This window comes from Leopardus geoffroyi, chromosome C1 (assembly GCF_018350155.1).
Source record: "Leopardus geoffroyi isolate Oge1 chromosome C1, O.geoffroyi_Oge1_pat1.0, whole genome shotgun sequence".
NCBI classification, from domain to species: Eukaryota; Metazoa; Chordata; class Mammalia; order Carnivora; family Felidae; genus Leopardus; species Leopardus geoffroyi.
Window position 1 is genome coordinate 11,458,735 of NC_059328.1, and position 11,105 is coordinate 11,469,839.

The 11,105-nt window shown below is 58.1% G+C and overlaps 1 protein-coding gene across 2 annotated transcripts; it reads left to right on the forward strand.

Moving 5' to 3' along the window:
• The first annotated feature begins 216 nt into the window (after window positions 1-216).
• On the forward strand, window positions 217-4,273 carry TMEM82 (transmembrane protein 82). 2 transcript variants are annotated; one of them, XR_006712042.1, is made up of 7 exons: window positions 217-392; window positions 553-625; window positions 801-975; window positions 1,817-2,234; window positions 3,404-3,591; window positions 3,830-4,028; window positions 4,128-4,273. XR_006712042.1 is itself a non-coding variant. In XM_045475770.1 (6 exons), the coding sequence occupies exons 1-6, from the start codon at window positions 305-307 to the stop codon at window positions 3,923-3,925; spliced, it is 1,038 nt and encodes a 345-aa protein (XP_045331726.1). In that variant the 5' UTR covers window positions 217-304; the 3' UTR covers window positions 3,926-4,273. The 2 variants fall into 2 exon arrangements, 1 of the variants encoding a protein (XP_045331726.1); XM_045475770.1 differs by having other exon boundaries at window positions 3,830-4,273.
• The last annotated feature ends 6,832 nt before the right edge of the window (window positions 4,274-11,105 follow it).

The following is an 11,105-nucleotide window of genomic DNA, read 5'->3' on the forward strand; positions in this document are numbered from 1 at the left end:
CCGTGGGGCAAGGCCTAAGGTAGGGTGAGAAAAACGGGCACCCAACTTGAGCAGAGACAGAGGCCAGAGATCAGTGCTGGTTTCATGCCGCCCAAAGGCGGAGCCCCTGGACAGCAGTAGGCTCCCGAGGCCAGTAACCCTGGGGCCCTGAAGGTATCCCTGCCTCCCCTCCCCTCCCCTTCCCTCGCTTGAGCTTCTGATCCCTCCCTGCCCCTCCCCTCCCTCCACTGACACCTTTGCCCCGTGACTTTGGTCTCTCTGGAGCAGACCTGGCCAGAGGCGGGGGCTGATCCCGGCAGCGGCCATGTTCTCCCTGCCATCCCTGCCCTCCTGGCTCCCCGGCCTCCCCTCCCTCCAGTGGGGCTCCAGCCTCCTAGACTCTGTCCTGCAAGGTGAGCGCCACCTCCCTGTCCCGTGCAGCCCCGCCCCCTCCGGCAGCTCTGGGCAGCTGCAGGGTGGACCCCCACCCCACCCCCGCCCCCACCCCCCACCACGTGGGTCTCCCACCACCTCTAACCCTCCAAACCGCCTGCCCTCCCTCCTGCCCCTCAGGCCTCATCGGGGCCAGCGGAGTCTCCGTCCTGAACAGCCTCCTGAAGGTCTACTTCTTTGTGAACTGTGCCAAGTGAGTGCCTGCCAACCCAGCCCACTCCTGGGCCCCCGAGCTGTCTCCGGCCTGTGAGGGCAGGGCCGGAGGGAAGGGAACCCTATCCCCAGTGAGCACGTCTGGGGGCACGGGGACCACTGCCCAGGCCGAGGCTGGTGGTTCTGGCCCTGCCCACGTCCATTCTGCCCCACAGCAACCCTGAGCGGCGGCTGGAAAAGCACCGGCTGCAGGCCCCCTGGGCCTCGCTGGAGACCGTGCACCTGGCAGGGCTGGCCCTGATCCTGACCGTCGTGGGGGCCCGGGTGGCCGCCCTGGTGGTGCTTGAGTTCTCCCTCCGGGCTATCTCCACACTGCTCTCCCTGGGCAAGGTAAGGCTCCCTGAGGTGGGGGGGGGGGGCCCTGATTTTCACCCCAGACCCCCTGTCTCCTCACCACCTCCTTTCTGTAAGACCGAGACCGGAGGGTGCAGATTGCCCCCTGGGGTTGTGATCGCCAGTGCAGTCCCTGCTCCTAGCAAGCTCCTGGACACCGGGCTCCCCGCGTGCCAGGCCCCGTGCCGGGTCCTCTGAGTGCGTCATCTCACGTATCCACACAGTCAGAGGCGGGTAGAGCTTCGCCGTGATCTCCATTTCACGGACGGGGAAACTAAGGCTCAGAGAGGGTAACTGGCTTGTCGCAGGTCAACAACCAGCAAGAAGCGGAGTCAGGCTCTGAACCCAGGTCTTCAAGGCTCTGAGCCACAAACCTTCAGCAAGCACATGGGGCCCAAGGAACGATCGTGACTGAAATTAAGCAGCAAGAAATGATCCCAGTAGGTAGGGCTTGACCTTGAAGGCAATATCCCTGCTTTTTTCTTTTTTAAGTTTATTTATTTATTTTGAGAAAGAGAGAGAGAGAGAGAGAGAAGCAGGCTCCCAAGCAGGCTCCATGCTGTCAGCGCAGACCCCAATGCGGGCCTCGATCTCACGAACCATGAGATCGTGACCTGAGCCGAAATCAAGAGTCAGACGCTTAACTGACGGAACCCCCCGGGCACCCCAGGGAATATTCCTTCTTTGGGAATGATCCCCAAGGTTCCTTCCGGCTCCAGATTCCTACAGAATAGAGCCTCTGCACCTTCACAGCCCCTTGGCCCCCCCACCTCAGGCGAGAGGCAGCCTGAGCCCCCAGCATCGCGGCCCCCTTTCTCCCCCCGCCTCCCCCGCCCAGGGCTCCCAGGGCACCGAGAGGCTGCGGCTGCTCCTGCTGTGCCAGTACGCGCTGGGCTGTGGGCTGACCTGCGGCCTGAGCTTCCTGCAGGAGGACGCCCCGCACCGCACCCTGAACCTGCTGCTGGGCCTCTGGCTGGCCACGCTGCTTCGCACGGGCGCCAGGCGCCTCTGCCGCCACGTCTACCAGCTCTACGAGCTGCACAGCAGCCAGCAGTACTGCGGGGTCTGCCTGGGCCTGCTGGCCGGCGCTCATGCCCTCCCCCGGCTGCTGGCCCGCGCCCTGGCCGTGGCCTTTGCCGTGGGCGACCTGGCAGCCGTGGCCCTTATCAACCGGGACTTCCTGACCACGTCAGACGCCGTGCGTTTCTGGACGCCGCTCGTCATCTGCTACACGCTGCTCGTCATCTACATGCAGGGTAAGGGCCACAGGCGGGGTCCCTGGGCGGCCGCTGATTCACTGGGCATTCACGTCCCACTGTCCGACCGGGGCACAGCATTGTGCTAGGCCCCGGGGAGGCCGACAACAGTTAGACCACACCCCTGCCATCCCAGGGCGCCCAGTCTAGTGAGAGAAGCCATATGGGGCGGCTCACTGATGGGTGTGGCACGCGCTGGGAGCCCCAAGGAGATGGAGCTTGAACTGGGTTCTGAAGGAGAGCAGGAGGGCTCGGGTGGGGAAGGGGGGCGGAGAAGAGATCCTGGCAGAGGGAACCCCGCAGGCCGAAGCCCAGAGGTGAGAGAAGGTGGGGCCCTGTGGAACGACTGAAAAAGTGGAGTATGGCTGTTACCCCAAGGGAATGGGGAGGGGTTGAGACTGGCCAGGCTGATGGGGGGGCCTGATGGAGAGCCCTCATCAACCCAGTGCGGGCGGTCTGATGAGAAGCCCCTGCACGGCTTTCAGCAGGGGAGAGCGACCTGGCCAGATGTGGGCTATGGGAAGAACCGCCTGGCTGCAGGGCGGAGGTGGGGTCGAGGTGGCGGGACAGGGAAGGGCAGTCAGGCAGAAAGCAGCGGGTGCAAAGGCCCTGAGGTGGGAGTGAGTCTGGCATGCTGGGGAGTAGTAAGAAACGAGGACACGGCTCAGATCAGGCAGGACGTCACGTTCCTGTGTTTAGAAGGTCACTAGCTGCCGAGTGGACATGGAGTAGACACTTGACCCACAAGGTCAAGAACAGAAGCCGGGAGCTGGGACTGGGTGGGGCTGCAGGAGTGGGGAGGTGGGTTCGGGTGGGGCTCTACTTAGCAGAAAGAGTGCCCGGGGCTTCCCGACCGATTAGAGGTGGCAGTGGAGGCAGGACGGCGCCTGCAGCTTGGAGCTGGCGTGCCCCCCCCCTCCCCTGACTGCAGGCAGAGCGCAGCAGCGGGCAGGCTCGGGGATAGACAGCGAGGCCTGGTTAGGAAGAAGGGCCTGGTGCCAGCCAGGTGCTCAGAGAGTGGGGGTGAGGGAGGAGGGAGGCAGGGGGCTGCAAGGGGAGGGGAAGGCTCACACTGAGGAAGGTCGGGGGCAGCCGGGAGTCCAGGCCCCGTCCCAGGCCGGACCTCAGGTATGGCGGGCAGGTGGTGACAGGTGCCCTGACCCCCCCAGAGGAGCAGCGGCAGAACCCCGGCCTGCAGAGCCAGGTCCAGACGGTGCTGGTGCGCATGGGCGGCCTCTTCGTGCTGCTGCTGACCGTGGGCAGCTGGCTGGACCTCCTGGGTGTCCTTATGTCCCTGCTGGGCGAGCTCTGGTGCCTGACGAGCGTCCGCACCCTGCTGGACCTTTGCCAGATACAGGTGGGCGCTCCACCGCGTGGGTCCCCCAGACACGGAAGCCCCGCTCCAGACAGCCCGAGGAGCCTCCACAGGCCCGAGTTCAAGAAGGGCTGGGGTGACCTCTCTCGGGGTGGTGAAATCCCCTCTTTCACCTGGTGTTAAGCTTTGACCCCTGCGTGGGAAGCAGGGCCTGAAGCTCCCCCACCAGATGGGGGAGCTGAGTTGTGTCCTTCTTCTTTTCCTCCCCACCTTCCCCCAGGAGTTTCCATCCCAGAGGCCTTCAGTGTCAGCTCCAAGGCAGCCCCCGCCCCAGCCCTCAGCACCTGGCCAGCCCCAGGGGACAGCCCCCTCCTGACCTGCCTTAGCAAGGACTTGGGAGTCTGTCTCGGGCCCACCCAGGCTCCTCTGGAGGTCTTGACCCCAGGACTGCCGGCCCTGCCCCCCACTTGGAGTTCAAGGTGGGCACTGGGGCTCTTGGGAGGGAGAAGAGGGCTCGGGGCTAGAGCTCTCAGAAGGGGGCACTTGGAGGCCACTGAGCGAACCCCTATTTTTCTCAGGACAGAGAACGGATGCAGCGCCCTCAAACCTGCCTTCCCGGTGGGGGGGTGGGGGGAATGGGGGAGAATTGCGTTCTCAGAATGGCTTCTCCTTTACTGGCCTCCCTCGCCCTCTCCATGAACAACAATAAAGATGATTTTCTCAACCTGCGTTAGAATCATGAACACACAGAGAGGGAAAGAGGCTTTTCTGAGGCCACACAGCTCCTCTGGCTGGGGCGGGCCCCGGGGATACATGCCGGCTGGGTCCCCTGGTGTTGGGGAGTTCAGTACTGAGGTGGCTGAGGAAGCCATGGGGATGTGGTGGCCTGGACACGTGCTCTAGCACCCACCTACAGTCGCGGGTGGATGGCGCCCACATTCCGTCCCATCCTAGGCTGAGAAACAGCTGAAGGGAGGCTCGGCTAAGACCGTGAGGATCCTTGCCATTTCAGCTTCGCTCAGCCTCGTATTTCCTGCAGGGCCCAGCCCGGGGAAGCAACAGACTATCTGGGAAAAGGTTGGGTACCAGCTCCTCTGCTTACTTGCTGTGTGTCCTTGGGGGCTTCGCTGCCACTCTCTGAGCCTGTCAGAAGAAAAATTGCCACGTGTAGGGTGCTGACCATGTGCCAAGCACTATGCCGAGCACTTTTATGATCTCGTTTGGTTCTGACATCAGCCTCAAGAGGCAGGTACTGTTATCCCTTTTTACAGATTCAGAAACAGGCTCAGAGAGGTTATGTAACTTGCTCAAGGTCACTGAGCTAGTTGGTGGCTAAGTCAGGATTTGAATCCAGGTGGCCTGACTCCCAGAGCTCAAGTGCTTTGCATGCCTCCTGCTACCCCCCTCTTGTTGGAAGAACTGGGGCCATGGAAACCAACCGAGGTGCACATAAAATATGGCAGGTCCATTCCTGGAAGGTTCTGGAATATGGTTGCAGCCACCTTGTGAGCAGGGTAATCTGATGCTCCATCACAGCCATGTTACCCTGGCCCGAGCATCCAGCCCACAGGGCAGTTTCCACAGGGACTGAAGGCCCAGCTCAGGGCCCTTTCCCAGGAGGGGCCCCACAGGGCAAAGGAGACTCCCAGCTTCCAGGCCTCCTGGGGGTTGTGAGGGTCAGATTGTCTAGGAGGGTGGAGGAGACGTCAGGGAGGAGGTGAGGGGAGAAGATTCTTGGAGGATTCCGGGTTCTGGCAAGCCCTGCTTCTCAGCAAAGGCCACCATGGTCACCCAAAGGCTACTGCCTCAGGACAGAGTCTGGGGTAGGATTCTCCGCTCCCCACCCTGGGACACACCTGGGACACACCTGGGACATGGGGCAGGCTGGCCCCAAGCCTGGACAGGGTGGTTTCAGCTCATTCCTCCAGAAATGGCCACCCAACTGACAGTCCAAGCCTAATCCCTGACCCTTTGCTCTCTGCCACCTTACCCCCAGATGGGCCTCTCAGCCCCAAAGTAGCTGAGGTGGGGGAAATGCCTGTGGCTGCCCCTCCCCCAATCTAGGACCCAGCCCCCCTCTGCCTGGGAGTGCGTTCAGTTCCCTCTGGGCAGGAAACTTGTCCCAGTCTGGGAGGAAATGGCTCAGTTAGTTGGGCACCCAGCCAGCTCTTGCCAGACCCAGAATGGGCACCAGGTTCCAACTCGGGCCTGATGTTTTTGCTGGAAGGTTCTCTGGCCTCTTGGCCCCTAGCACAGCCTGGGACCCGGTGGGGACAGGGCTGGGAGGGATTGGATTTGGCAGTCCTTTCCTTTTTATGGACACAGGGACCATTTCCAAACAAAAAAATGGGCCACGTGAGTTGGACTAGGATTCTTTTCTTATCTATTAAATTTTTATGAAAATTTATGAAAAAGTCTGACAAGGGTATAAAAATTAGATCACTCCAAGCGAGGCGTTTAGCAAATCTCCATCCCAAACAAAGGAAAAGAGGCCTGAAGTCCAACGAGCAGAGGAAATCCAGAAGGTATGGTCTGGAATGGGGTATGAAGCTGGGACTTCTCTCAGAGACCATGAGAGTTTGAATCCTGGGCTCTGACCAGCATCCTTCCGAAGAGGAGGGAGACCGGGGCCCCCAGTCTCTGCTAGGAGGGGGTAGCAGCCTCCAGGGTAGCTGGGATTGGGGTGAACCGGCCTCCCCCCTCCCGAACTCCCACTTCGCCCCTGCTGAGCTATGGCATTGTCCCTTTGGGCATCCTGCATGCCTTACCCTAGTCACTCATTCACAAGTAATTATTGAACATCTGCATGGGGCCAGGCTCTGGCCTGTAGTAACTGTGCCGCAAGGAAAAGTACAGCTGGGTAAGTCACTCTGTCGGCGGGAGACTGGGACAAGCTAAGGTGAGTGTCTTTGTGATCCACAGCTGTGTTACAAACGGCCCCAAAAGTTAGCAGCTTAAAACAATAGACACTTACTGTCTCGCGCTTTTTTGTGGGTTGGGTCCCACGGGCTGGCTGGGGCCTCTGGCTCAGGGTCTCCTCACAGACCGCGGTCAAGACGTGGGCCAAGGCTCCGGTGACATCGTGAGGCTTGACGGGGGTAGGGTCTGCTTCCAAGCTCACTCACGTGGCTGTTGACAGGATTCAGTTTCTTACAGGCTACCGGGCTGAGAGTCTCAGCTCCTCTCTGGCTGTTGGCCAGGGGTCTCCCTTCGTTCCTCGCCATGTGGGCCTCCCCATAGACAGCTCCCAACAGGGGAGCTGGTGTCCCTCAGAGCAAGCCAGTAAGGGACAGAGAGAGAGAGAAAAGACATGCAGGACAGAAGACACAGTCTTTTTGTAGCCCAGTGTTTTGGGTTTTTAAAATTTTTTTTAAATTAATTTATTTAAATTTATTTAATTTTTTAAAGTTTATTTATTTAAATTTATTTAAAAATTTTAAAATTCTCTGGGGCGCCTGGGTGGTGCAGTCGGTTAAGCGTCCGACTTCAGCTCAGGTCACGATCTCGCGGTCCGTGAGTTCGAGCCCCGCGTCAGGCTCTGGGCTGATGGCTCAGAGCCTGGAGCCTGTTTCCGATTCTGTGTCTCCCTCTCTCTCTGCCCCTCCCCCGTTCATGCTCTGTCTCTCTCTGTCCCAAAAATAAATAAAAACGTTGAAAAAAAAATTTTTTTTTAACAATAAAAAAAAAAATAAAATTTTTAAAATTTTTTGAGAGAGAGAGACAGAGCACAGGCAGGGGAGGGGCAGAGAGGGAAACACAGAATCCAAAGCAGGATCCAGGCTCCGAGCCATCAGCACAGAGCCCGATCGAACTCATGACCTAAGCTGAAGTCAGACGCTCAACCGACTGAGCCACCCGGGCGCCTCACGTGACTGACATTTTTAAATGACTCCTCCCCTTGCTGTTTGTAGAATAGCGCAGAAACAAGCCAGTTTGGAAGCATGTGAAATTACCCAGGTGAGATGATATTAACCCTGGCAAGAGCCCAGGGCTTGAACCAAAATGGTAGCCATGGAGGTAGTCAGAAGTGGTTGGACATGGATGTATTTCAAAGAGTCCATAGGACTTCCTGATCAATTAGATGTGGGTTTGATAGAATGAGAAGAACCCAGGGCTCTCGGCTTTTTGGCCTGAAGAACTGGGTGAGTGAGATGGGAGGCATCTGGGGCAGAGCAGGGCCCTTCACGCAGGTGAAGGCCAGGTGTTATCATGTGTGTGATGTGGGCTCAGGGAGGCCTAACCGACAAGGAGCTGTTGACACTGAGTCCTGAACGTTCAGGGGGGGCGTGGTGCGGCAGCCCAGGTGCTGAGATGCCTGAGGGACTAAAGAAAGGTCCCCGTGGCTGAGCAGAGGGCGCGAGGGGCACAGCAGTGGGAGATGCGGTGGGTTGCGGAGGCTGGCTGTGGCCAGATGGCCCAGGGTCACGGGAGGGCTTGGCATTTTCCTCCCTGGAAGCAGCAGGAGCCCCGGAGGGACTGGGTGGGGAGCAGCGAGGGGGGGGCTCGTGAGGATCACATCCTGCTCTAGCGAGATGGTCTGGCCATCAGGGTGGAGATGGGTTGTAAGGAGTAAGGCAGGGCCAGTCCAATGTTAAGGGCCCCCTTTAGGAAAAAGAATACAAAATTTGCATTGAAGTGGGTAGTGACAGAAAGATAAAGAGAAAGCATAACAAATTGCTGGAGGCCTGGAGACTTGGGTGCCTTCTTCTGACATCTCCCTGGGCAGTGTGCCGAGGGCACTTAATGGAAAATGCTTCCTGAGTGCGACCTGGCTACCTCCCTTCCTAGAACACTCTGTAACTCCCAGCAGCCCTCACAGGGGCCCCTACCACGGAGAGGCCTACCCTCACAGTAAACCCACCTTGGCTAAGAGAGAAGTAGGGAGGCCAGCTGGGGGGAAGAAGGGGTCCCAGGAACTGGGGGTGCTAAGAAAGATGAAGCCAAGGGTGGGGGCTCCCAGTGGGGGTGGGGGCTCAAGCAGGGAGATGGGACCAGTGAGGTGTTTGAATAGGGGCTCAGCCTTGGCAAGCAGCCAAGGGCCTGGGGCAACCTCGGGGAACCCCAAAGGGACGGACACCAGGATTTCCTCCTCTCTGCCCACAGAAGGGGCTCTGACCTTCAAGGCCAGGGCCAAAGAGGGGCCTTCCCAGCCTGCTGAGCCTCTGGCCCCCTCCATGGAGCCCGTGCTGATTTGCTAAGCAATGGTCTGGCCGTGGGAACCAACCAGCCCAGACAGTGCCAGCTCAGGCCCCCAGACCAGGAGGGGATTAAGACCCAGACGATGTTATCACAGCCAGCTCTGGGAAGCTGGGCCCTGCATGGCCCAAGTGGACATAGGCTTGGGGCCTGAGAGGAGGGGAATTTATGTGGCTATAATGTGGCCCGGTTTGCTCCCCTTTGGTTTTTTAAGTTTGTTTTTGAGAGAGAGCAAGCTGGGGAGGGGCAGAGGGAGAGAGAGAATCCCAAGCAGGCTCCACACGGTCAGCGTGGAGCCCGATGCGGGGCCCGAACCCATACGCCATGAGATCATGACCTGAGCTGAAATCAAGAGTCAGATGCTTACCCTGACTGAGCCCCCTCCCCCGCCGGGTGCCCCTCTCCCCTCCCTTGGTTTTCAAACGTTTTCCCTACACACTGGGCCCGGTCAGTAAAGCTGCCCGGAGCCAGGCTACCTGGGTTCAAATGAAGTCCATTTGTCGAGTGGACTGAACAGATGATGGAGGTGGGGCGTGTAGCCCAGAGGCTGACCGTGGCCTCTAGTCCACCCCACCCCACCCAGCCAAGGGACTATAACTGAGTCTCAGTCGTGCCCTTCTGGTGTGAAGGATCAGTGAACACATCTGAGTAAGGGGATGGAGAGGCAGGCCCCGATTCAGGCAGCCGAAGCAGGAACCGCAGAAGCCCATCTCAGGGGAGGAAGGGAATGAAGAGGCCCACTTCCCCCGTCTTGTCCAGGGGACTGCTTCCGGGTACAGGAAGATGAGCATATGTGCATTTCACTTGCCACGAGCTGTTAATACAGCTGTTGATACGCTGATTCTCTACTGAGGAATTGTAACCCTGTGTTATGCATTTTTCATGCATTATCTGCCCGCCCCCCACCGCCGCCCAGCTTTCAGAACCACCTGGAAGGAATGGTTTTCTCTGTCTCCTCAGGAGAAAACCCAAGGTACAGAAAGATTACGTGACTTGCTCAAGATCACAGAGCTAAGAAGCGGGAGAGCCAAGATCCAAATTCAGATAGGTCTGATTCCAAAGCCCAAGCTCCTAACTGCTTACTACCCATCACTACGCTGCTTCACATGTGATTTGTATATGCAGCTACCTGAGACCTCCAACCCCAACTTGTGCATTTTGCAGGAATCGCTGAGTCCTGACATCCCAAGGTCTCTGGGCCAGTGAGGGCTGTGGCACAGGAAAACTTGTCCCTGTTCTTGGATCTAGTTCCAGAGCATATGGACTGTGTGGACCGAGATCTCCGGAGACCAGGCAAGAGTGGTGGGAGAATAGCCATTGCTACTTGGTGGTCACTAACTATGGGCCAGGCTCTGGGGGGTACCCTTTCAGTGCCTCTGTCCCCAACAGGTCTGCAAAGGGAAGCAGTCCTGTCCCCATTTGAGGGTATCCAGCGCAGCACCTCTGTTTTTTGTTTTGGTTTAATTTTCTTAATGTTTATTTTTGAGAGAGAGAGAGAGACAGAGTGTGAGCAGGGGAGGGGCAGAGAGAGAGAATCTGAAGCAGGCTCCAGGCTCTGAGCTGTCGGCACAGAGCCTGATGTGGGGCTTGAACTCACGAACCGTGACATCATGACCTGAGCTAAAGTGGGATGTTTAACCGACTGAGCCACCCAGGTGCCCCTGTTTGTTTGTTTGTTTTTTAAGATTTCACTTTGGGGGCATCTGAGTGGCTCAGTCGGTTAAGCATCCGGCTTCGGCTCAGGTCATGATCTCACGGTTTGTGAGTTCGAGCCCCACGTGGGGCTTGCTGCTGTTAGCACGGAGCTGGCTTCGGATCCTCTGTTCCCCTCTCTCTTTGCCCTCCCCCGGCTTGCGCGCTGTCTCTCTGTCTGTCTCTCTCAAAAATAAATAAACACTTATTTATGTTTATTATTTATGTGGTAAAAGCACAGAGCCCAACACGGGGCTTGAACTCACGAACCATGAGATCATGACCTGAACCGAAGTTGGCCGCTTAGCCAACTGAGCTACCAGATGCCCCAAATAAATAAAACTAAAAAATACATTTTATTTTTAAGGAATCTCTGCACCCAGTGTGTAACTCAAACTCATGACCCCACAGGAGTCCTGTGCTCCACGGACTGAGTCAGCCAGGTGCCCCTCCCCTATGTTATAGGTGAGGAAACAAGAGCCTCAGAGAGGGAAGGAGTTTGTCCAAGGTCATAGCCAGCACCAGAATGCTGGGAGTTAAGCTGAAGTCTGACCTCAAAGCCCATGTATTTCCTCCTGCCTCCCTGTCCTTGGAGTGTCCTCCTCTGTTCTCACGGCTGGCCCTTCCCCATCTCAGCCCATATGTCACCCACCCCCCAGAGAGGCCTC